The sequence below is a fragment of the Haemorhous mexicanus genome, chromosome 5 (assembly GCF_027477595.1).
Source record: "Haemorhous mexicanus isolate bHaeMex1 chromosome 5, bHaeMex1.pri, whole genome shotgun sequence".
NCBI lineage: Eukaryota > Metazoa > Chordata > Aves > Passeriformes > Fringillidae > Haemorhous > Haemorhous mexicanus.
The window spans coordinates 1,688,370-1,715,443 of record NC_082345.1 but is presented as its reverse complement, the minus strand read 5'-3'; the positions used below and the strand labels follow the sequence as shown (position 1 = coordinate 1,715,443).

General features: G+C 40.2%; 1 protein-coding gene across 2 annotated transcripts; it reads right to left on the bottom strand.

The window, feature by feature from the left end:
* Positions 1-5,114: 5,114 nt before the first annotated feature.
* LOC132328216 (solute carrier organic anion transporter family member 1C1-like) lies at positions 5,115-25,982 on the bottom strand. 2 transcript variants are annotated; one of them, XM_059848001.1, is made up of 15 exons: positions 25,575-25,982; positions 21,905-22,050; positions 20,507-20,648; positions 20,279-20,411; positions 19,179-19,306; positions 18,831-18,977; positions 16,579-16,677; positions 15,355-15,591; positions 14,080-14,244; positions 12,548-12,743; positions 10,439-10,604; positions 9,527-9,708; positions 8,097-8,161; positions 6,768-6,885; positions 5,115-6,062 (listed from the first exon to the last, which is right to left on the bottom strand). In XM_059848001.1, the coding sequence occupies exons 2-15, from the start codon at positions 22,013-22,015 to the stop codon at positions 5,840-5,842; spliced, it is 2,112 nt and encodes a 703-aa protein (XP_059703984.1). In that variant the 5' UTR covers positions 22,016-22,050; positions 25,575-25,982; the 3' UTR covers positions 5,115-5,839. The 2 variants fall into 2 exon arrangements, with proteins under 2 accessions (XP_059703984.1, XP_059703985.1); XM_059848002.1 differs by lacking the exon at positions 25,575-25,982 and adding an exon at positions 23,719-23,966.
* Positions 25,983-27,074: the final 1,092 nt, after the last annotated feature.

The following is a 27,074-nucleotide window of genomic DNA, read 5'->3' as shown; positions in this document are numbered from 1 at the left end:
TCTATATAGGTATATAGATAAAAATTTATTATCTATTATAACAAAGTATTTATATATAATAATTTATAGTATAGAATATTATGACAATATAACAATATATAAAATATATAACAATTAACATATATATATAAAAATAAATATAAAATATATAACAATTATATATTACATAAACATTTACATTTTACATAAGCAATTATTGTATATCTAACAATTATAAAACATATAACAATTATAATATATATAAACTTTTAAATACATAAATTTATCTAATATTATACCAAAGTAGTTCTAACAATGTATAATATATAATAATATAACAATACCACAATTTATAAAACACATAACAATCATATGTTACATACCCATTTATATTTTACACAAGTAATTAGATGCAGATATAGCAATGATAAACCATATAACAATTATAACAATATATAAACATTTTATATATAATTTATATAATATTACAACAAAGTATTTTGTATATATAATTTATAATGTATAGTGTTATAACAATATATAAATATATAACAATATATAAAATACATAACAATTATATATTACATAAACACATATTTTTCATAAGCAATTATATATATATATACAACAATGATAAAACATGTAACAATTATAACAATATATATTTATATATAACATTATACAAAAGTATTTTTAAATAAGAATTTATAGAATATAGTATTATAACAATATATAAATATATAACAATATCACAATATATAAATTATATCACAATTTTATAATACATAAACATTTATACATTATATAAACAATTATATGTACATATAACAATTAGAAGACATTTAAAAGCTATAACAATATATAAATATTTGTATGTATAAAATTGATAATATATAATATTATAACACTTTATAAATATACAATAATAATATTATATATAAGATTATATACTGCTATATACCATGCTATATATATGTTGTATATGATATAATATATATATATATATATTAGTAGTAGTGGTTTATTGTATATAATAAATCTAATTATAAAATATAATTATTATAATTATTACAATATAATTATTAATTATAATTATTAATAATACAATTATTACTATAATTATAGTACCATACATTATTCTATGATTATTATAAGAATTTAAAATTTATTATAAATTAAAAATAAATATCTGTATTGTTATAATATTATTTATTTATAAATAATTACTTCAAATTTAATTAATAATTATAATAAATATTATATATAAGATAGAATTATACATTATATAAGAATTTTTATAACAATTAGAATATAGAAATATAATAATATAATAATATATAATTGAATATTTATTTAGTATATATAAATATTATATATTGTATCATAATACGATATATGTCATGATATAATATATGATATAGTAATATAATATAATATAATATAATATAATATAATATAATATAATATAATATAATATAATATAATATATTTTTAGTATAATATTCTATTTGGCCATTGCAAGCTTGTGATTCATCCCTTTAAAATAATAATTTTTTTATACAACTCTGTTGATCCGTTATGTTTAGGAGCAGGTTTGTGAGTCATGTGCCTGCTGCTTTAAGAAACATGTTGAAGGGATCAACACAGAAAACCTGGCAGGACCTCTGAGCCATTTCAGATCATAATATTGTCATTATTGTCATTATTATTATTATTACTGTAACCTGTTATTAGTACAGGAGTAATATCTCAGTAATATCTCAGTAATATCTCAGTAATATCTCAGTAATATCTCAGTAATATCTCAGGTTTCATTGATCTTGTCAGCTCAGGCAGGAGTGAGCACAAAGTCTGTGATGATTATTACACCCAGTGTAATCCAATTTCAGAGGTAGTAATATGGAGCACCAGGGCTCCAGTGAGAAGGTGATATTAAAACAAACATGCATTCCAGGGAGATTGAGTCATTTATGGTTTTTGCAGATAACAAGAGCACTCCTTCACTGGGCAGCAATATTTCCTACTGAGCACACCAAACTCTTCTGACTGTTTCCTGCCTGCTGACTTCAGGGGAGGAGCTGCAGCATTTTACAGAAATGAGTACAGTGAGACCCAGCTGAGGAGAGGAATCGTGTAGGTTGGACACTCACTGACTCAGATTCTCTGGTTGAAGATGCAGATCTCTTATAAGAATTTCAGTTATACTTCCCAGGGTTTTTTTTCCTGCAAAATGCAATTTGTTTTTCTGACAAAATCTCAAGGAATCTCTCAGAATGTTTTTTCGTTACCTATATTTCTCTTGTAACCTTAGTAAAGCTCAATCACTCCTCATTAAAGTTCAATTATAAATATATACAATATATACAATTCAAAGTTCAATTATATATATCCAATTAAAGTTCATTAAATTGATCTGCAGAAATCTGATGAAATGTTGCTTTCTGATATTCTCAATCACTCAAAACTTGCTAGGTTTGTCACTAGAAAATCACATTACAGCATGTTTGGAACACCTAATTAAAAAACCCCAGCACTTAGACCCATTGCAAAACCATCCTCAGTAGAACTGTGAGTTAGTTATGTTTAGGAACTTCAGAATAAATACATTTATTAAATAGAAAGTAACACTGGAAAAAGAATCACATTTATCACTTCTTTATTAAGAGTTTCAGCTGGAAAAAACCTTCAGCCTATTTCAAATCTGAAGAAGGCAAAATGACAATAAACTCCACAGTGAAAACTTGTAGATTAATCTGATGTTGCCTATGTTATAAAAACATTTTGATGATTTAAATTTAAGTTGACAGCCTGAGGTATTTTCAGTTTATTCTCCAACAGCTAGTACTTAAAATAAATAATTTCCCAATTTATTTTAGTGCCAGGACAGACAGGAGTTGTTGATAATGGGGACACAAAATCCATAGGAGTGGGTTTTTGTAGGGTACATGATCCTAATGCATACAGAAATCTGTGGGTTTAGGGATGCTGGAGGTTTTTTCCTTTTTTTTGATAAACAGCCAGAAAACATCACAAAACCAGGTAGTCATAGGTCATTATGTCTGCTCAATTGTACCTCTAAAAGCAAAGAAATGCCAGATAACTGAGCTGTCTTCTGTCTTGTGGAGTTTTTCTGGCAGAAGGACTTTGCAAATGCCATTAAAGAGCTTTTTGATATCCTCAAGGAAGAGCTGGGTAAACACAAAGCTCATGCCCTTAAATCTCCCACAGTCTGATGAAAACCCACTGCCTTTTTTGTTTGCTTATTTTGATTTTACTGGACTTTCCATGATTTATCTGTAATGATCCCTAAACTATATGGTTTGTAGCCTGTATTTGAAGGCACACCTGGTGTGGTACAGTTACAAATTTACCTCCAAAATGGCTTTCTTGGTTAACAATTCCTCTTAGGAACCTGGAAAACAACAGGCTTTCCTTCTTTCTGGAGGATTTTCCCAGTGATGGGGCTCAGACACAAGACAAAAATGCCAGTTTTGATCTCAGGGTCAGTGATGGGATTTTGCAATCACCCCAGAGCCCCAGGGCCCCCTCTGCCTCTCAGGCTGGCCCTTGGAGCAGGAGGAGCTGGAAGGAAGAGTGTCTTTACTTCTTCTCTGCTCTGAGAAACAAGGAGATAAAAAACTTTTGGAACAATCCCACTTGGTTGATCACCTATTTAATTTTTTTCATGTTCTGTACTAGCTGGCTGTACTATACAAGCTGTTCCCTTGAAGAAACTTCCACCTTCTGTTCACAGGAGAGTGCTAGATTTGTACTCAAAAAACAGGGAAATACAGGGAAGTGAAACAGCCTTGGAATTCCCAGAATGCTGAGTGAGAGGCTCATTTAAATTTCCTACCTTGTGCTACTGTCAATTCAGGACTGGTATGAAGAATAGTGATAATTCTTATTTGTTTGAAAAACCTCACTTTACTAAGTTTCATCTGGGGTAAATATCTGGGCATGAATCATCACATCTGACCAGAATTTCATTTCCAGTCTGACATCAGTTATCAAAGCACCTTTGATAAAATATTACCTCCTGGGAAAATCAAGATGCTCCCATCACAAAACACCCTATAACATAAAAAAAAACCCCAAAACTCAGGGTACAGAAACAAACACCCAAACAACAGAAGTAGAAGGGAAATGATGTTAGCATGAGTCACCTGACTGATTCTGTGTCTGGCGTAGATCAGGAGTGTTTCTAGAGCTGCCAGGGCATTTATTCAATGTTAAAATTCTCCTTACAGAAGGAGAATGACACACCATTATTTTCTCTGTGTGCAGTTCCTGAGCTTTCTGGAACCTGGATTTTTCTTTAACAATTTCCAGACCCAGATGCACTACTGATATCTTCTATATTAGAGAAGTTTATAATCAGAATTTATAGTCAGTTTATAATCAGAGCTGTGAATGGAAAAAACAATGTCGACATGTGCTGCTCATTGTCTTTAGGCAATAAAATGCAATCAACTCCATCCCCAAAGGCCAGGATGTGAGGAACTTCCTTTCACTGAGTTTCCAACCCTGGTCCCATCCCATCTGGGGCAGATGGTAGAAGAAAGGCCAAAAAATCATTTAATACAGAGAATCCCTCTCTCTAGCCCTCTGATCTGCTCCTCTCTCAGAAAAAGGGTGGTAGATTTTCTTTATGTCCATTATCTCTATTCCATAGCCTAAGGAACTTTAAAATTAGGAAAGAGATTTTGTTCCCTACTTTTAGGTTTCTGTACAGCACTGTGGGAAGAAGAAAAAAAAGCAAAATTGTCAGCATCACCACAAAATGTCTGTGGTGATGGAGACAAAATCTACTGTGATCTTCCTAAGTAGGTTTGATCCTATTGCAAAGGTACTTCCTGAGAGCTGTCAACAAAATATCACCCTGATAATATTTTTAGAGATTTCTTTCCCCTTTGAATAAGTGTTGGGATCTTCCTTTAATAAAGCTTTAATCTGGACAAGGCTGCCTGTGGAAAGCTGTGAATTTCCAAGTATTCAGTACTGTGTTTCCATGTTTCCTGAAGGTTCCTTAAACAAGGAAGGAAATTTATATATATGTGGTACAAATACAGTGGTCCTTTGGATGAAAATGCCCTCCCTGCCCTCCACACAAACAGCAAAAAGAACTAATCAAAGAAACTAATACACCTATCACTTTATTGCATCAGTTCAGAGTCATCTTCCTCAAACCCCTTACAGAGACGTGCTGCAAAAAATTAACACTCCATTTCTTCATTTGCTTTCCACTTGGACTGTTGAATGCACTTTGCTTCAAAACTTCCTTTGCAAACTTCATTTGCTCTCCACTGTGAGAGTTTTTCAAGCCAAACCCCAGAGTTGTGGGGCAGTTTGAGTTCTGAGGGTGCTCAGTGACAGCCCTGGGGTCTCACCTGGCCATGAACAAGGAGCTCTGCTCATGAAAGGCCATCAGAGAAGCCAAGTGAAATCTGATTGTCCATGTAGAGCTGCAGGACTAAATACAGAGCAAGAGGACTTGAAATAGTCAGTGAAAAATGTCAAAGCAGCTTATTGTGGATTTCTTCTTCTTTATTTTCAATCATAATCAAATTTATGGCAAAATTGCAAAATTTTGGCTTGTCCTACTGTTGGTCTAGAAAGGGACTGAGAGCAAGAGGATGGGAGAGTTCCCCAAAATATTGAACACCTTTTCCACTCCTTGTTGTTTCAGATGAGGAAAGGAAGAAGAGAGGGTAAAGCAAATAAAAAGCCAATGTTCAAAGATACTTTTTGAACTCCCAAAATGCAAACTAGTTGTTGAAGTCTGTAATTAGACCCCTTTTGTGTTCAGAAAAACTGGAGCACAGGCAAAGTTATAAAAGACCTTGGGTTTTTTTTTTTTTTACATATAAGTTTCCTCACTCTCCTCTGAGGTTCTTGAACCAGGAAGAATTTCTCTTTTGTTGGCAGTTTCTGGTTCTTTGCTGGTTGATCTTTCTGCATTTTTAATATCTGTCATCTCTTTGCCATTGGGCTTGAAGCGTTTGAAAATTAAAGCAGAGAGCACAATGTACAGCAGACAGCATCCTGCCCGTAGCCCTGCAATGAGGCCAAGATAGACATTCCTAGGGGGAAAAAGGGACAAAATGCATTTATATTAACAAAACTTTCCAATTCTGTATGGAACCAAATAGTATATAAAGAGCAGTTTGACAAAACCATCTATTCTCAGCCAGGCATTGCTTCACATTTGAAAATAAGAACCAACAGGCAGAGAGCAAATGACCTGGTGATATTTAGCCCCAGACAGGCTCTAATCAGGTCTTAGGCTCACAGCAGAAATGTCTGGAGTGTGCTGCCATCCAGCAGACTCTGGTTTAGGGCTGGCAAAAGAGGAGCTGCACCAGCTGGGCCTTTTTGCCTGCTGTCCCTGTCCCTCCCTGGCACACTCAGTGCTCCTGGCCACAGCTCCAGCTCCAAGGGGAGTTTGGGAGATTTCTTATACAACAGGAAGCAAATAAATGAGAGGTGAGGGGGAGAATCTGCAGAGCTACACCTACTCCACAGTTTTTCAGCACCCCTCAAAGCCCAAGTGTCACTCAGTGCATTTATTGCATTATTCAGTGCAGACTACAACCAAAGTGATTCTCATGAGTTCAGGCAGCACCCTGCAGTTTTAGATGTCAGACTGAATAAAAGTCATTTGGTTTATTTAGATATTAAGGTCCAGTAAGGGAGAGTGGTGCTGTTAGACCCCAATCAGAGAGCTGGCATGAGGAGAGCCCCCCTTGGTCCCTGCTCCCAGAGCCCCAAACCCCAACAAGGATTACCTGAACTCTCCTGTGTCGTACACTCTGCAGGACCCTGATCCCCCACAGCTTTTTGTCCCCCATTTCAAGCAGGTCTCATCTATCAAGGCACCAAAATAAATGGGGGCTGGGAGTCCTCCTGCAAAGAAAATTCTCATTACATGATCTCAGACATGGAGATCTCATCATTTCATGTCATGCAGAGAAATGGGGAAGTCAGTCTCCAGGGTTTTGAATTATGCCTGCATAGAATGGGACTAAACATCCAGTTCCAGCTTTGAGATGACAAGATTTACTTATCAAAAGCACTTAAAGGGAGTTGAAATAATGGACTTAAAACAATCCTTTAATAATATCCAGCAAGGTAAATGTTAGCAATTCCCTTTAATGGTATTTTTATTAGAAGTTTTACTTCCTTTGTTTAAAGAAATAATATAACCCACATTTCTTTTGCAATTCCTGGTGTGGAATTACATGCCATGACATATGAATATTCATGTATATTGATGTATATATTCAGGTCTTGCCATTAAAAGGTGATTAGTGCAGTGCAAAGGGATGAAATTAAGCACTTGCTCCACAGAAACTGGGTAATAAATTCACTATTTATGTAGTACTGAAAGACTTTATTTTAGACAGACAATAATGTTTTAACATCATCAGTACAGGGAGAGTGTGCAATTTTCTGAAGTTAACTGTCCTATGAAAGTAGAAAATTGATTCTCTGCAATCTTCAGCTAAAATGTGGAGACTGGAAAAGAGATCCAAATGATCACTTGGGCTTTTCTGCCAGGCAGAGATTGCAAAATCAGCAAACAAGGGAAGATGAGGCAAGGTTTGTTTGAGGCAGGGCAGACTATGTGTCCGAGTAATTAAATGATTGTTTATTGCAGATAAACTCAAGAAACAGAATAATAGGCAAAGTGCACGGGAGCTTTAAGTGAATAATGGTCAGCAAAAGGCAGGATGGGTGTTAGGGATATGCAGACTGATCAATCTCAGGTAGTTGTGTCCACAATTAAAAAAAAAAACAACTCAGAATTAAAATGAAATTTCCTTCCTTTGCCTCATTTATTTTCAGTGTAGAGGAAAAAATCTGAAGAGATAATAATAATATGTAAATACATAATAATAATATGTAAATAGAGGTAATCATAATATGTAAATACCAGGAAACATGAAGAAAGCTCTTCCAAATATTTTGACATGCATAGTCTGCTTACAAAGAACAATTTTGGGAAATTTCTTTTGTTCTTCTCTGGAGCAAGGCCATTGCAATGGCTACCTCTGGTCTGCCTCTTTGGTTTCTTTGATTACCCACTTGAAATCCCCAAAGAAATCCAATCTTACCTAGCACTCTACCACCCAAAGCTTCTATCCCAACAGCAAAGGATTTCAGGTCTGGTGAAACAGATCTGGCAAGGAAACAAAAAGAGGGTTGAGGAGCAGAGGGATGGATCTGCAGCCATGCTGAGAGCACCTGCCCACGCCCCACTGCAGGAGAGCTGTGCCTTGCCCAGCACAGCCCCCTGGAGCCCTGACTGAATCCCCCACCAGGTTAAAGTTCAGGTGCAGAACAACACCCACTGAAATAAACCCCAGAATCTACAGAAACTCATCTTGAACCAAAGGAAAACAGGTTGGGAGTACTTCTGGGAGATGAGGCACAGGGACAGGAAAGTGAACCCCCCAGGAGAAGGCAGTCCAGGCCCATAAGTTAAGCTCAAGCCTGGCTTCATGAGGCTGCACTGTGCAGTGATGACCAGAGGGAAGAAGGCTGTGCAGCCCTTGCTGATTTAACCACCTCTGCCTCCAGCATTTTACAAAAGGACAGTGAATGGGAGTGACCTGGCTGTAAAAACACCTCTTTCCTACCAGTGGAAAGCAGCCTGTGTCCATCAGGTGAGCTGGAGAATTGACAACACCCAGAGGGGAGCACAGAGCTGGCCCAGGGGCAGGAGGGAGCCTGGCTGTGCCCAGCCTGCCCTGCCCTGCAGTTTATACACCACCATGCTGTCTCTTCAGCATCACCCCCAAAGGCTTCTCATCACACAAATTAGGGCTCTGAAAACTGGCCAGCAGGTTTTATGCACACCTGTCCACAACCCAGTGTGCTCTGCACTTGGAAATCCTGCAGGGAATCAGCAGCTCAGCCAAGTTCTTTAGTCATGTACAGTGACCACTGGGCTTCACCCATGAGCAGGAGGATAAAGACAATTCCACGTGACAGGCACAAAACATTGTCTTTTCCTCTGAATGTAAAATAGGAGTGCTGCTCTCCAACTGAAGGAATGAAAATTAAAAAAAAAAAATTCCTGCTATAATTCTGTGCCTATCAGCTGACCAAAAAAATGGGAGTATCAGACTTCTCCCAACACAGAGGATATTGTGAGGCCACAAGGCTTGACAATGGTACCTGTTTTTCTCTGAATAATGCGAACAGCACTGGCTGTGGCTTAGCAATGCATCTCATTTCAAGTCCAATGCTCTGGTAAAAACATCCCTGTCACTGGAACTGAAACCCAGCATTCAGGATCAGCATTATGCCCCCCCCTTTCATCACCAAAGTATCCACTCAGCATCAAATTAGAATTAAATTTCTGGACAGATATTTTGCCCTGCCTCTGAAAAGAGCTGGATTTCACAGTACAGGCAAATAAATCCTCAGGGGCAGAATTTGATCCACATGCCATTCCTCACAGCAGGAATGAAATACTGGATATCATTTTCTGTTTCTCTTTCCCCAAGCTCTGTGGTCAAGGTAAGGTAAAGTGTTTCACCTAAACATAATCATGTATGTAGGAGTGCCTCCTAAGGCTAAGAGAAATGCACATGCAGTCTGTAGGGCTAAAAAATAGGGAAAGGCTTTGGCACAGCTTTCTCTTTGGCATTGTCCCAAAACTGCAGAGGAATTGCCAAGCCCGAGCCCTTGTCCTTCCACACAGCTGCAGTTGTGAAACACCTGAAAGGAGAAGGTGAGAAGAAGAATTTATTTCTTCAGAATTCAGCACCAATAAACAACCATTTCAGCAGCTAGATTTTTCACTCCCCATTCCAGCCAGGCTGTTGTTGATGCTGAAAAACCCTCTGTAATCATCTCTGCAGACTGACAGGCTCCAGCCTCTCTGAGCTGCTCCAGAGACACAAGGCAGCTGGAGTTCTAGTTTCAGCCATGCCACTGCAAGAACACAAGGTGCTCTGTGTGTGTTTAAAGTGGGTCAAAGCTAAAACAATCAGGTGTGAACTGCTCTCCAGCCATCCTGCCATCCCATGAAGAAGATGTGCAGCAACAACAGCAAGAAAAGATAGAGGTGTGGACCAAATATGCATCATGATGTGCTTAAACAGCATTTGGGTTGGTCATGGGCCTTGGAGTTAGCAGGACTCATGGGTTTGGAGGCAAATTTTCCTGAAGTGAAGCCAGACAACATTTATGGGATGTTTAAATACAAGCCTGATAACAATTCTAGTCTTTTTCAGCATTGTCAGTGAAGACAATTCTGCTCCTGCCAGAAGATCTGAGCATTTGCACACTCTTCTGCCAACACAGAGTTTTTAACAGTCTTACTTAGGTAGGATTATTTGAAGTTCAGGAAATTGCTTTGTTGCTGATAAAAATCTCTTCCCTGGTTTTAACTTAAAACCATTGCTCCTTGTCCTATTGCAGGGTCATCCATGCCCTGGATATTTACCATGTTTTTTCCTGTCCCAGATGATGATTTGCACCCTGCAAAGCAGGCTGTCATGTATGTGATGCCATTGTCCCCACAGACAGGGTCCCACTGGTCCAGCTTGCAGCTGCACTCAGCATTGCAGCTGGCTGTGTAGGTGTGCTTGCTGGAGGAAAGGGGCTTCATTCTGGAGGACAACAGGAAGAAATTCAGGAATTATTTAGCAGAATTTGATATTTTAAAAAATTATATATGTTCAGGAGTAGGCAGGAAAAACATGGAGAAAGGGAAGTAACCAAAATGGACAGATATCTGCACCATGAAATTGTCATATGGACACTGAGATGATTTCAGCTAAAACAAAGTTCTCTTGGGATTTTAATCAAGCAATAACATTTCTATGGATTGCCACAGCAAAGGCATGGAAATGAAAAAGCTGGGTGGGAGTGTGTGGTGTTAATTTTGCATTTGAAAGCTTACCCCAAGAAAAAGAAAATCCTACCTAGAATAGAGATTCTGCATGGCCCAAGGAAAAACCATAATTTCCTCCTACCATACCCAGGTGATAGAGGCAGGGTGTGAAAGTAAAAAAGGGACAAAAAACCAAAAGAGCAATTGACATTTTTTCCATTGGAGCCAGGTCACTGTGCCAGGACACTCTGAGCACAGTGCTCAGTTTCCTGAAAGTGTTAGGAGCCCAGCAGCTACAAATCATGAGGTCAAAAATAAGGTAAAAATGTTCAAACTTTGCCTTTTCTTCCTCCTTCTCCCTTCCCTCAGCCAAAAGCACACATTATGGGGGCTGCATTCCCCTAACTCTCCTAGAAGGGGAGGTAAGTGAGGGATTTAGCACTCATTAGGCTGTTGCTTGTCTTCAAAATATTAATTGTTAAATGGGTAAAACACTAAATGGGTCACTTAACCAGAAACAACCCTGGCACATGCCAAATTCTCCACTCAGTTCTCCTGGAGAAACTGTAAATGCCCTTTATATATATTCTCTCATGCTGTGGATGCTCATATATACATACATATAATATTTATATAGAATATTTATATATTTATATATAAATGTAAACAATAAACAACTTCTACTTATTCAGATTAGTCAATTATACAAGAGTCCTACATTTCCCACAATACCTTAAATTAAAGCTTTGAAAGAGAATATAGAAAGTCAATTTGCCTGTAATAAATGCCATCTTTTTTAGCAATTTGCCAGCAATTATTGGTATTTTGTCAGAAACAGAATTTAGGAAAAAGAAAATTTAGCAAAAAGAGAATTTAGGAAAAAGAAATGTCCAGTTTAAACAAATTGGGAAAATAAAATTGATATATTTTCCCCATCCCCAGCTTTAGGCATGACTTCAGGCTGACAATTCTGTCTCCAAACCTTGGATTTTTTTCTGTGCTTCACCCCAAAAAAGCAGCTGTGAGAAATGACTCAGCACCCTGTAGAAATGTGTCTAAACAACTCAGGCCCCCGTGTGCACCAGCTGTACCACTTGTTACTGTTCTTATCAGAGTTTTCTCAGGGCACTATAGATTCCATCCAAGTTTCTAAAATATAAACAATGCTAAAATAAAATGAAGAAGCTGAGAAACCAAATATCAAAATCACAAGACCCAAATAACAAAACACTATGAAACACCTAAACTGTAACCAATCATAAATGCTGAGAAATGGAAACAAAAAAAAGAAAAAATAATCAAAAAGTATATACTTAATAGTCTATAAATTCTATAAAAATATAAATAATGTATAGAATAAATGACTTCTACCCAATCATATTAGTCAGTTATACAAGAGTCCTACATTTCCCACAATACCTTAAATTAAAGCTTTGAAAGAGAATGTAGAAATTCAATTTGCCTGTAATAAATGCCATCTTTTTTAGCAATTTGCCAGCAATTATAGGTGTGTTGTCAGAAACAGAGAATTTAGAAAAAAAGAAACCTCCAGTTTAAACAAATTGGGAAAATAAAATTGACATATTTTCCCCATCCCCAGCTTTAGGCATGACTTCAGGCTGCCAATTGTGTCTCAAACCTTGGGTTTTTTTCTGTGCATGCCCCCAAAGCAGCAGCTGTGCCAAGTGACCCTGGCAGCCCCAGGTGAGGGGTACAAACCCAGAGTAGGGCACTGTCAGCCCAGCCACCTGCAGCACCTCACAGCTGCAGGTGAAGTACAGCAGGTTCACCAGGAATGCCACCAGGAAGGTGATGCAGGCAAACTTGGCCATCTCAGTTATGTGCAGCTTGAATTTCTTGATCAGGAAACCTCCTAGAAACATGCCCAGGATTGTGACAGGTAGAAGAATCACACCTGCAAAGAGACAGTAAAAGAAATGTTAATTGCTCTCTCTCTAAAAGTCACATTGTTTCTTTTAGAATAAATTTCTAAAACAAATAGGTATATTTTATTCTATTTCCAGAATAAATAGGTATCAGATACCTATTTTTGGACTGATTCTTTGAAGTTCTAAGTATTACCTTCCAGTAATTTCACATCCCCATTTTCTTTTGCAAATCATATCATGACTTTAGAAAGCTCAACTCCTCAATATTCATTTTTACTATGTTGTGGTTTGTATGTAGATATAACAAAACCTGTACAGGTGCCTGTAAGAAACTGGAGTAAATGATAATGCCTTAGCTCATACAGACTTTGTATAAAATAAAACAAAACTTTATGAAAGCTACAGCAAAGTCTCCGAAATGGAAGAGAAAAGGAAGCTGCATCTGGTTCTGCACTGGATTCCATTTTGACCTGAGAGTGAATAATGAGATTATTCACATTTAGATTTAATCTGTTCAGTGTTTCACAAACACCAGCCCTTACTGCTAAACAGAGAGGTTTGGCAAGGTGCTCCTGGCAGGGGTTGGCCTTTCTCTGGTTTTACTGTTGGTTGGTTTGCTTGGTCGTTTCTGTAAAGTTTTCTCAGCATTCAGGAAAAAAAAAACAGGAAAAGGAAAGTTCTTCCCACATTTGTAGCTGACTAAGGCATTGTGTCTTCAGATTAAAGTAATGCAGTATCAGTTCTGCAATGACCTCACATAGCCTGGTTTTCCTTCCAGATTATGAGACCATGTCAATCACAAGATCAATGTAATTTCAGCATTCTTTTTTTGCAGACCACTATAAAGTGCTTATTTCTGAAGGAACTGGTAAATAGGAAAACAGTTTTGAAATTAAGGAAGTGACTCAAAATTTATATTTTGGTTTCTTATTGCTTATAAAATTTGGATTTGTAATCAAAAGGAAAGAAGATTTATACCAATATGTTACTCTGAAAAGAAAAAAAAAATCACACATTTCATTAAACATTTTAACATTTCTTTTCTATTAGTTTTTAGTTAGCTGCAGCTGATGTCTGATGTGTGATTTTTACTCATGAAAACAAACACAGCCCAAATCTCACTATGAAAAAAACTCCCACCCAGTTTTAATGATCCTCTAGCTCAGTGAATTAGGAGCACTAGGAACATTAACACTAAAATGGACATCCATTTTCAAAATACAGTAAGAAAATTAGGAAACCACTACGTGCTTTCTTTTTAACCAAAAAAATTCACATAAGCTCCTTCTAAAACAGAAGGCAAGATACCAAATAAAAGCTCCCTTTTTGACCCTGGAATAGGAAGAGAAGTCAGGTACCCACCAATGAGGAAGATGGCTTTTGCCACTGACACATTAAACTGCTGCTCCATAAACTTTGTCTCGTAGGTTATTATCCCAACAAGGGAATTGTACTGCAGAACAGTGAGGAAGATGAACACCACATAAATTGGATTTCCAAACAGCTTCCTGAGTGCTGGCAAGAAATCTGCAAGGGAGAGGAAATACTGTACACCCTGCTAAACACAGAGAGGAGCTGCTTTGGCATCCTTTAGTGAAATGAACTTGGATTTAATTGCTGGCTGCCTTGCAGGTTATAATTCTGTGCTTATCACAGCACCTGATTGCTCAGGTGAGAGTTCTCATTGCCAGCACATTCCTGATGTGAAAGGAGGAGCAGCACAGAGGATGCTGAGCTGGGAATCAGGATCTTGGATTATTCTGTGTGGGGCACAGGGCTCCTCACTCACAGCACCTCCTCAATGCCTGCACAGAGCATCAGCACCCTCCACCAAGAGGGGTTCCTACAGCAGGAGCCCTCACCAACCACACAAGGAGCCCACAGGAGGGTGAAGGTTAGAGACCAGAAGCACCTGGCCCCAAAAAAGGCTGGAATCATTGCTGGGACCCTTGGTTAGAATATTAAAAACCATTAAAATAAAGTGGACATCAACACCTGCATCAAGACTGCAGTCTGGCTCTTGGCACAGCTGCCTGAAAGGTGAGAGTTCAAAACACATCTGCTGCAGATGTGCACATATATGCAAACAAAACCCTGGCTCTAATAATAAAAATATAAAAATAAAAGCAAAGGCTGGTTGGATCTGGTGTTTCCTATACGAGATGAATTCAGCATCCCTGAGCTACAAACCCAAGGAGTCTCCAACATCTAAGGTAGCCATAATGAGCTCCATGTTTCCTTCCCAAACATTCCTTGCCTCAGTTTCCTTGCCAAACCCTGCCCAACTTGCCTAGCCTGCCCACCATGGGTTGGTCATCAGTGAGGGATGGATGTTCTCCCCACTCTCTCTTCATAACCACGGGATTGTAGCTGTAATGCATCACCTCACCACTCCCAACTGAGCATCTCTGGGGCTCAGAGAAGCAGCACAGGTTTTTCCCAGCTGTCTGACATCAGGAGAGGACTGAAACTCGCCCTTAGCATGCAATTACAATAGCACAAATTAAAGACATTTTTGTCCATAGTTTACACTGCAGAAATGTGCGTTTTGCTGAAGGTTGTGTGAGTCCATGCTCAGCTCACAATGAATCCATGAGACAGAATTCATATGCAAAGATTTGGGCAATAATATTTCACCTTTTACTGCCTCTGAGAACTGTAATTGTGGCTGAGCTGGGGGTTCTATTTTACAGGGATCTCCTTGAACAGACAAGTGACTGATCTTCAGGTCTTCATTCTCTCCTTCCTTTGGTAAGGAATAGGGCAAAAACCAGAAAGGCAATGAGGCAATGAAGTTGACAGCTCCACAGATAAGCAATCCAAGCCACCAGGCACCAACCCAACGGGTGTCCTTAGGGTTTATGCTGATGGCATCTATAAAATACAGACAGACAGGAGAATAGGGTAACTATTGTGCAGAACAATTATTATAGATTATATGTTGCTGTATATCCTCATATATACAATTTAAAAATGGAGCAGAGGTCATCTATGTCCCATAAGAAGAATTTAAATGTATTTTGTTTCAAATCATAGCATGATAGAAGAATTTGTATTGGAAGGGACCTTTAAGATCATCTTGTCCCACCTCCTGCCTTGGGCAGGGTCACCCTCCACTACCCCAGGTAGCGCAGAGCCCCATCCAGCCTGGCCTTGGACACTGCCAGGGATCCAGGGGCAGCCACAGCTTCCCTGGGTAAGTTGTGAATGACCCATCCCCAGCAGGGAATCAGCTCCATGCAGTCAAAAATAGGGGTGTCCATTCAGGCCCATGGTGGCATTTTTGTGTCACAATCCTCCAATACTCTCTGGGGGAATGAGCAAAAGGATCTTTACCACAAAAAAAAAAAAGCCCTACCCTTTCTCAATATCCCAGAGTGCACTCCTTCTCCATTCCCAAACTCTACAGTTTTTCCTCAAATTTCCTCAGTTTTTCCCTGGGATTAGAGACTTTTAAGTGATTTGAACAACAGCATGAATTTTGAGATGAATCTTTGCTGCGTGCTTTTTAGAGAACATACTTTTTGCTGGGTGTTGAAAGTGTCCTTGAGCCTTTCCCTGTTCCCTCAGCATGGGGATGGGCCTTTTCTTCAATCAGTTTGTTCTCATCTGCACAGCAAGGGTGCAACAAGTGTGTGTGCAAGCATAAAAAAAAAAACAGTGAGGGTTTTTCAAGGGCTATTCCCACCGCGCTACGACGCCTGATTTGAAAACCTCCATTTTTGAGCAGGAAAAACTCCCCAAAAAACCCCTGGTTTTGGGGCAGTGAGCTAGGAAGGTGCTTCTTGGTGTGGAGGTTCCTACACCCAGACACCTTCTGGCTTGATGTGCCACCCCACCGTGGTGGCCACGGTCCCTCACCGATGTCCACGACGCCGACGTCAACCCAGAGGCTGGCACAGAAGGAGCCCAGCAGGAAGCCCAGCGTTGGCCCAAACATGCCTGAGGATCTCACCAGGCCTGCAGGAGAAGGGAGACAGCAAAAAACCTCATGGGCAAGGCAAGCCTTCCTCTCTGAGGGCAGGGAAATGAGAGAGGAAGGAGCAGGCCATGGTGGAATGTCCTGAGGTGTGAGCTGCCCTGACCACAGCTGGGGTGGGGATCAGAAGCTGGGATGCCCCCAGGAGCAAATGAAGGCTGCCAGAAACCCACACTGCCTTTTGCTGATGTGTAAATAAAGCACAGTTTGATTCTGGCTACCACTAGTGGCAATCAACAGAAAATAAAACATCTTCTCAATGAGCCAAGCATAGGTTCTCACACTCCCTCACCACTTTGTGTTGTTCTGTTGAAATGTTGTGAGCAGGTAACGGGACCAAACTACAGCTCAGTCATTTGGATTCCTGAATTCTGACAGAACTGACACCTTGAATTTGCAGAAGGCTTCATTCCATTGGAAAAGAAGGAATTCTTTACCAAACACCTGTAAGCTCCTGCCCACATCCAGCACTGTGCTCTGTAAATCCTTTTGTAAATCTGCAGAGATTTTCCTCCCGAGAGAGGGCTGGCTTTGCAAACTCTCTTCTGAATGTAGTGATTGTTCAGTTTATCACCCAGAACTTCTGTAATAAATTGTTACATCTTAACAAATATGCTAAATTTTCTGCTCCTTCCCATGGCAAGTATTATTGCTGCCACCAGAACTCAACCAAAATTATTTTAGTTCATTCTGTTCGGAAAATGCTGTCTCTGCCTCAAAATAACTTATGCCCTTACTCAAGAAAACATTAAAGGACAAAGGAAAGAAGAGAGACAAAGCTGAGACTTCTTGTTCAGGATAAAACAATGAGATTAATGCTCAAAATTTATCAGCAAGGCTTGACTGACCTTTTTATTATAGGACTTTTTTTTTTCATGTTTGTGCTTTAAAAGAACACTGATTATAAATTGATTCAGCCAGATGATGAAAAATAAGATACAGAAAATAATTAAAGTTAGCCAAGAAAATAAAGTCTTGTTCTATAGAAAAGACTGGTTTAACTTCCACTTTTTTTACAGAGTGGTTCAGTCCACCAAAATGGAAAAAGTGACTGAAAACTGCTATTCTGAATATAAAAATGAAATATTTTAATAAACTGTTAACTAAATACTTTATTTCTCTGGCATAAATGAATCCATTTTGGTTGAATCCATGTTTACTTTATTTTTTTGATCCCACTTGCCCAGTGGTCCCCAGCCTGTCTCAATCTTTCCCACATTAAATTCTGACAAGAAAAAAATTCAGTTGAACTTTTTAAGATACCTTTAATCAGAAGCTCAGAGGCAATTACAAATATCTTGGATAACTGCTGAGTGCAATGCTTGTTTTTGACACAATACTTCCATTTCCTTCAACCTGCAGGTTTCCTCATTCCCAGATGAAGACATTGCCCTTACCCTGAACATCATAAGCTGAGCTCTTCCTGAAACTGTGTCCTACTGTCCTTCTGAGCAGCTCAGTTTCACCAAATTGACTTCAGGCCACACAAACACCCCATGCTACCAAGTCAGTTTGCCAACAAATTAATTAGCTGGGGTGTAAGTCTCTGTCTTGGGCAATAGGTTACGTGCCGTCAAAACAAGATCAAAACCCCAATTAGAAAGGATTTGTTACAACACCCTGGCAAGGTGGTGTTTTTCCTTCAGCAAAGAGTGACTTTAAAAGCTTTCAACTGGAAGTGTGCTGCATGTGAAATTCAAGAAGTCAGGTAAGAGCTCCTGAAACACCTTCACGTTGCTGTAATTACTTGGGACTTCATTAGAGAGCCTCAATTAAGGATCATTCCCTGCTCTGTGAAAGAGTGATGAGGAAGAATTTGGTTCTCTGAAGATGTGATACTGAAGTGGATATGCCAGCTAAGACAGATATGACTTTGCACTTTGGGGAAATGAGTATTTGGTTATGCTTCTCTTCACCACAGCAGCTCCTCTGGGAAAGCAAAAAGGCCATCCTGGAGTTATCCCTAGAAAATAAATATGAGACCCCTTTTGCACTGCTTGGGGGTTTTTTTTTGGTCTCTGTACAGCTCAAAGTTACCCAGATAATTTCTTTTGTTGAGTTTCTTTTGTTGCTTGACTATAGAAATGTTAAAGAACAGAATATCTAGCATAAAAATGGCTCATTTGTACATTACCTATGTAAAATGCTGAGTTTTCTTCTTTAGAAAAGTCATCAATATATGAAACTCCCAGAGGCATAACTGGTGCTTCCCCAATTCCACGTAGAAGGTTCCCCACCAGCACAAAGAGCCACAGATAGGAATTTGTTGTTTTCTCACATCCTGCAGGCCATAAACATTTATACTTCAGTGAACATAATTCTGTCAGTGCTTTACAGCAGCAGTAAAATAGGATAAAATATGGGGATTACCAATCATTATAGGGTGGGTTTGTATAGAGCATGGTTTCTAGCAGGGGTTTTACTGCTTTCCAGTCAAAAAGGGACAAGCAGAAGAGAATCCAGCATCAGAGCTTTATCTTACCAGCATTTATCACTGTGCTGAGTGTTTCTGGAGCATCTGTGGCTGGAGGGCCCTCAGACCCCGGGGAGCAAGCTGACACACTCGTGGAGGAGTTGTCCACACTAACAGTTATCCTTTCATAATTGTAACTGGAAAACAACTGTGTGAAATACAGCTGACACATGGGGGACCTTGCTCTGCAGGAAGCAGGTCTGAGCCCTGTTCACATGTTCATTCCTGTCTCACACACACAAAGGGCACATTCCCAGAGCTTTGCTTAAAAAAACCCAGCTATCTCCATACCATTTCCAAATGCTGTGATGATTCTAACCCCAATATTTTACTGAGATAAAGAGCAACAAATCTGCTCCCAGAGATCATTCTTTAGACTGCAGGACAAGAGGAAGAGTTCATCCACATCTGTGTTTTTCCATAATGGCACCTCTTTCTTACCTTTGTGGCAGATGCAAGCATTCCAAAGGATTGGAAAGGTAGGACCTGCATCTGACAACTATAGCTTAAATGTGAATGGGGTATTCAGATATTTAACTCTCCCCAAGTTTAGATTAAAACCTTCAGCATTTTAAAGAGCTTATCATGAGTAGCCACCATGGAGATAGAAACCTTTTCCATCAAGATCTAATTACAGTTAACTTGAACATTAAAAAGGAATAAATATAAATATATAAATGTTTAACTTGAACATTAAAAAGGAATAAATATAAATATATAAATAATATATATAAATAATATAAATAATATAAATATAAAATAAATAATATAAATACATTTAAAAATGTATTTATATTATTAATTTTATATTTATATTATTTATATTATTTATATTATTTATATTTATATTTAATTTATATCCATCCCAGGTGAAAAATTCAACCCACTTTATCTCAGTTATGCATAAATTCTGTAGAAATCTGAGGTTTCTCTCCTGCCTATCTGTAGCAAGAGGTAAGGTTTCAGAGAGGAAATCAGCCAATATTTAAAAGTCCACCTATTTCCCAGTAGGAAACTACTACTGTCAAGCTTTTAACTCAGATGTGTGCTTTAAAAACCACTTTGATCAAGTTCCTTTAGTGCACAGGAGGAAAAGTCTCCATATTTACCGTCCCATTAGGAACTGAGGCATCACTGACAAAAAGGCTCCCACAGACATGATGAGACACCCAACAGCAATTATCTTTGGCCTGTGAACTCTTGGTCCAAGGTAGCTCACCAACACCATCACCATCAAGTTACCTGCATCAACAGGAGAGAGAGCCAGCACAAAAAAATGGGTTTTTGGGAGTGAAAGGGTACTAAGAAGCACTGATCCACTTTGGAAGTACATGTACCTATCTCAAAGCTGCCATCAATAATGCCAACAATTGATGATGAGATCTCAAATCTCCTTTCAATTTGACTGGACATGCTCTTCATGTAGCTCCCAGAAAATCCTTTGGCAAAAAAGGAAAAAGCTAGAGCTCCAAGAAATATCTGAAGAGAGAAAATAATTGAGTTTGCAAAGTAACAGTTTTTGCTTTACAGCTGGTTGCCTGAGCAAGCCACTCAAGAAACACAAAAATCCTATGTTTGCTTTCTAGTTCTCTGTGAGGAGAATCTTCCTATTGTTAACATTAAAACAGATTTTACTTTCTTTTTTAGGGGGGCCTCCAAAACCTCTGCTACTTCAAAGGGAAGGAAAATTGACATTGATGGTATGCACCTTCTAACTTTCTAGTACATATTGGTCCAGCTGTTTCCTTCCTTAGGAAAATCTTGCTGTTTTTCCACAGGAAAAACTTCTTCCTTAGGAAAAACTTGTTACTTATTTCTGGTACTTATATCATGTACTCATAGCTGGTACCTATATCTTATTACCACTCCTTCTCCTGTTCTAAAAACAGGAATAAAAAGATATATCTGCAACTACCACTGTGACTACAGCACACCTCTAAATGAATTGTTAGGAAAATATGACCTCGTTTTCCAACTTCTGAGCACATTTATTGACTTCTGTGTGCTTGGAATCACAACCACAGAATAAGAATGGCTTGGGTTGGAAGGGACATTAAAGATCATCTTTAGATCATCTTTAAGATCATCTTTAGATCATTTTTAGATCATCTTTAGATCATCTTTAGACCTTTAGATCATCTTAAAGATCACCCCCTGCCCTGGGCAGAGACACCTTCCACCAGACCAGGTAGATCAGAGCCCCATCCAACCTGGCCTTGGACACTTCCAGGGGTCCAGGGGCAGCCACAGCTTCTCTGGGCACCCTGTGCCAGGGCCTCACCACCCTCACAGGGAAGGATTTCTTCCTAATATCCCATCTAAACCCACTGTCTGTCAGTTTAAAGTCATTCTCCCTTGTCAATATTCTGTTTTCATTTTTCTTGTTGGCTCCTTCAGGTACAAGGAGGTCACCCCTGAGCCTCCTCTTCTCCAGCCCCAATTCTCCCAGCAGAGCTGCTCCATCCCTCTGGATCCCTGCAGCTCCATGTCCTTCCTGTGCTGGGACCCCAGAGCTGGAGGCAGCTCTGCAGGTGGAGTTTCAGCAGAGCAGGGCAGAATCTTCTCCCTCTCCTGCTGCCCAAATCCCTTGCATCCCCCTGTGGATGCAGCCCAGATCATTTTTCCCACCACACAGAGCACCCAACTGTGCCATACATAACTGACTGAACTTTGATAGGACTTCAGATGAAAATTCAGTGTTCCAGAGAAATTATGTGGTGGGGGCTCTTCCATACCTTTAGCTTTGAGCAATTATGGCACAGAGTCTTGGCAGGAGCTGCACTGCCACCACTGTCCTGGAACAGGGATTTTTCTTTAAGCTGGCCAGCAGTGATTGGTCTGTCCATGGTTTTCCTTCTCCAGGTCTGAAATGGAGGTATTCCTGTTTGAAAAATATTGCTCTGTTTAACTGTTATTGGCATTAGAATGGCTTGTTCCAATGTTTTTCAGACATACTCAGTGGTGAGACATTGCTGGAGATTTCTGCACATTGAATCTTTTCTCATCTTTGAAAAAAACTCATTAAAGAGTGCTCAAAGTAACTGCTGCAACTAATTAAGGACTGGTGCACCTGATCTGTGACATCAGCTTTCTAAACTGCTCCAGGACTTTCTTGGAGAGATGGAAAAGTTATAGATAACTCATTGAAGATCTCTGGAAATCTCTGTGGAAAAGGAAAGTCCCCAGGCAGCTGGAGGCTGGGACAGTTTGTCAGAAAAACATCTTCACCATCCTTGAGCCAATTCTTTCTGAGATATCCATTTTTGATCATTGTTCCAGACTAAGGTGTGATCCAATAGGCTTCTATTATATTTCTGAGATTTTCTTAGTGAACACTACCATTCTGCCAACATTTGAATGAGTAACATTATTTGTTGGATAAATCTTTGTAGAATCAGACCACAAATGACAGAGGAGAAAATAGGGTGAGCAGTATGGCAGGTAAAGATGTATTAAGGGGAAAGAGAGCACTGATTAAAAGAAACAAATAATGACTCTCTGTAAGCCCACAAGCCTTCACAAGTTCCTGCAGGACAGATGATTAATGCAGATACTTTAATAAGACTGATAAAGTTTTAAGCAAGATGCCCAGGGCTACCTGGGTTCCCTGGGAAATGCCCACCTATGCCAGAAAGGACAACATGCTTAGAAACCCAACAATCCCCCAGAACCTACTCCTAACCACTGAAAACAGGCACTAATGTCTCAGAAAGAGATATAAAGCCTCATTAGGACTCTAACTTGATTTTTGTAAATTTTAGTTCCAAGTCCTACTCCAGTAGCAGGGGACTGTGAAAAGCAAGCATGTATATTTCAGAATAAGCCCCATATGAAATTTCCAAAGGGACTTAATCTTCCTTAGACCATCTTCAGCAGCTTCTAAATCAAAAAACTGTTTCAAAAGTAAGCTAATGATAATTAAAATATGGTGAAGACGTACCCCAGTCTTTATAGGATAGGAGCTGAAAGACAGAGTTCTCTAAAGCAAATACGTCCTTTATTGATTTGTATTTTGCTGATGATTAACTTTGTGAAACATCTGACTCTGGTAAATAAACAGTATCTAAATCAGTGACGTGGTTTTCTTTTCTATATATCAAATTTGAAATACAAAATTTTATTTGTGGTGCCAGACTGATAATCTACCTGAAACTCATAGAAAATGTTAAATTGCAGACCAATGGAATTGTACCTAATTGAGCAATCACATTTTCCATAACCACTCTATGAGAATCTGAACTTTGGCAAACCAGTGAATCATTGACACCAGTGGCATTTAAAATTAAATGAAGCAACAAAAATTATAAAAGATTTAATTAATGAATTAGGGGTAATGGATAGTTTTTCTACAGAGGGATAAAACACTTCGCTCCCGACAAGAGTGACAGCCTTATCCTTAAAAAAAAAATTGAATTGTACCTTAAAGCCTTTCAAGTTTAGTGACAACGAGATGTGCAGAAAGGCTGTGCTGGGAGCTGAAGCTGAACAAACAAACGGGGTCACCAGGGGCTGGAAGGGAGCAGGGAGGAGGGACAGAGCAGTCACTTACTTTGTGCCACAGCGGTGTCAGGCTGGTTCTCTCCCGTGCCCGGGCTCCAGGCTCGGAGCCAGCGCAGCGTCACGGCCAAAGCTGGGACACAGCCTGCTCCCACAAGTGGAGCACCTCACCACATGGCTCTTAAACCTTGGATTTCCTTCTTATGGTGATTGCAAAACTTTCCCCCGGCCAGCCGTGCGGGAGCTGTGCAGGAGGAGGCAGGTCTGCTGCTGTCACTGCTCTGGCAGCCTACCTGCAGCAGTGCCAGCCTCTCCCGGCTGGAACAACTTGTTTCCTTCACTCTTTCTTTCTTTTTTTTTTTCTTTTTTTTTTTTTTTCCTCCCTGATGCCTAAACATTGGAGCAAGCACCTCTCAAAGGGAGCTCCCTGCCATCCACCCAAGGAGCACAGAGTGGTTCAGCTCAGGCACAACAGCCCTGGGAGGGCAGGCTCAGCTTCTCCAAGCGCCTGGAGCCTCCCAGCTCTCACTCCTTGGTGCCTTGGAGGAGGGTCACAGAGACACCAAGGGATGGCTGAGCTCCTGGAAGGGCATGAGCAGCTCAGGGACATCTGCCAGTTTTGCTGTGAGCCCTCTGTGTCACGACCCCAATGCAGTGACATGCAATTCACCCCAATCCAGTGGCTGGCATGCAGAGCCTTGATTATCTTCTTCTGTACAAAAATACACTAAGGGATTTGCTAAAGACTGAAGGACTCAATTATTGATGAGTTATGGAATCATGGAATCATAACATTTAGTCAGAACTAAAAAAAAAATAAATTATGAAAGCTAAAAGAAGTTATAAACTTGCTAAGTACATAAATATGCAAGCTCTCTCTCATTGCCCCCTGAAGCTGGCAGGTTAACTGCAGACAGTCATTTTATCTGCCATGTGTGCACTTGTTCTTGGATTTTGCTTGATAAAACTTTACACATTTTTCTGTGATCACTATATGTGCATTGATGTATTGTGGGTCTTAATTAAAGTTTCAATTTTTCTGTGTTACCAGCACACCTATATGCCCTCTATATTTGCCCTCAATGAGCAAATGAAAACACAGCTCATTTCTACCATTTCATATTTGCAAGAGAACAAAGTGCTATTTTCTATGATCACTTTAATGTAGTGTTCCTGCATTACTATTTAATGCTGATTTCTTGTTTAAATAGTTTAGTTTTAATGCAAGGGAACAATGCACATGTTGAAACTCAGTTCTCTTAAAAGAGTTCAGAATATGGGAAACCCATCAAACCCATTCTTCAGATAAATTGATTCTCATTTGCATACTTTTACTCAGGTGAAGAACACTTACCTCTGCCTGCTTCCTAATGCCTTAATTATTTTAATTCTTTTCAGTGTTTAAAAAGCTTAGATTCATTTAACAGAATATCACAAGAATTAATCAGATTTTGCATCATCTGGTAATGTCAAATTTATACATACTGCAATCTGTATTTGGACTGCTTTTAACTATTACAATATTGCAAAGCTAGCAGGAAAAAATGTGTGAACATTAGCAATGGATTCTCTATTTATTCTTGTCAGTCTGCAAGCAGGTGGGAAAAGTGAAGTGTGTTGGAAAGGCCCCTGCAAGCCCACTGTGTGTCAGGAGAGCAGGCTCTGAGGCACAGAGATGAGACAGCCACAAGAAATGTGCTTTAAAGCTGGACACACAGAAGTTTGTCTGTAGGGGACATGGCTCCTGTGCCCCTGGCATACAGATGGCAAAATGCCCTCACAAGGCAGCCCCTCATGGATTCAGGGCAGACACCTCCAGATGAGCCACCCAGCCAGGCTCACCTTATGGAGGAGGGAAAAGAAGCATTTCCAAGGAAATGGGTCCTTTGATCTATTCTGGATACTTACTTTAGGTAGGAGATGGGATGAGCTCCAGATACGGCTGTGGCAGGCTGGACAGCCAAGATCAGTTTTGGCAAGGGAAAGTCAGGAGAGGTGAATCCCACTGAAAAAGCCTTCATAGAAACAGTCTTGTGCAGCTTTTGCAAGCTGAGCTGCAGTGCCTGGGGCAGCGTTTGCCATCGTGCCTTGTCCAGAGCTGTTGTGATGCAGCAGCTGCTGGCAGGTGAGGAACTTCCTTCCTTGCTAGGGAAGGGCAGTCCTGGAGGGGCAAGGACATCTGCAGGTGCTGGCCAGCCCAGGGAGCATGCTGGAGGAGCCCAGCACCAGAGCCAACAATTAAATAAAAAAAAAAAGAATAGCAGAAAGAAAAGGATATCTGAACATGCCACACCGTGGGCTGCTGTGTCAGCCACCAGCCTGACAAGTGGCTGTACTGGGAACCTGTTCTGCAAGGCCCGTGGCAGCCCAGAAAGGCCCGTGGCAGCCCAGAAACTCAAACTCACTCAAACTCAGGGGAGCAGGTTAGCAATGAGGAAGGGTTTGCTGCTGCTGTGCTGCTGCTTCCAGCATGGCCAGGGCTGGCTGTGGCAGGCTGTGAGCCCAGGGGGGCTGCAAGAGCCCCAGGAGCTGCCTCCTGCCAGCCTGGCTGTGCAGCACCACCTGCCCAGAGCAGGAGGGGGTGTCCCTGCAGGGATGTGCCTGGCTGGCTGCAGGCAGCACCGTGAACCGCATCTAAAGGGGGCAGGATGCTCTGCAGCCAGGGACACCCAGAGACTGTGCTCAGCCCTCTCCTTCCTCCCAGAGGTTATTTTGTGTGGCAGACACCTCAGAAATGCAGAATTTCTAGCCCTGACCTCCTGCCATGCTGAGGTGAAGCAGATGGCAGCTTCCACTCCGGTCCCTTGTTGCTCAGCAGAGAAAGCTCTGCACGAGGGCACACACTTGTCACTGCTCTAGCTGTGCTTGGCTGCACTGATGGAGATTTCTCCTTCCTCCCAGAGGTTATTCTGTGTGGCAGAAACCTCAGAAATGCAGAATTTCTAGCCCTGGCCTCCTGCCATGCTGAGGTGCAGCAGATGGCAGCTTCCACTCTGGCCCCTTGTTGCTCAGCAGAGAAAGCTCTGCACGAGGGGACACACTTGTCACTGCTTTGGCTGTGCTTGGCTGCACTGATGGAGCCTTCTCCTTCCTCCCAGAGGTTATTTTGTGTGGCAGACACCTCAGAAGTGCAGAATTTCTAGCCCTGGCCTCCTGCTATGCTGAGGTGCAGCAGATGGCAGCTTCCACTCTGGCCCCTTGTTGCTCAGCAGAGAAAGCTCTGCACGAGGGCACACACTTGTCACTGCTCTAGCTGTGCTTGGCTGCACTGATGGAGCTTTCCTGCCAAACACAGCCCCAGCCTGGAGCTGCACAAGCCCAAGTGCCAGGCTGGCAGCCAGAACACCCCGTGTGCTGATGGGGCTGCTCAGGGAGCTCGGTCTGCAGGGCACACCACGAGTTCTCAGT

What these genes read in the sequence shown, in the direction of transcription:
- LOC132328216 (XM_059848001.1), bottom strand. Translation starts at nt 22,015, where the DNA reads ATGGACAGACCAATCACTGCTGGCCAGCTTAAAGAAAAATCCCTGTTC. An exon ending in CCTCAGTTCCTAATGGGACG is followed by an intron (nt 19,307 to 20,278) that starts GTAAATATGGAG and finishes GTTGTTTTCCAG; the next exon opens with TTACAATTATGAAAGGATAA. An exon ending in CTGGGACAGGAAAAAACATG is followed by an intron (nt 9,709 to 10,438) that starts GTAAATATCCAG and finishes TTCTCCTTTCAG; the next exon opens with GTGTTTCACAACTGCAGCTG.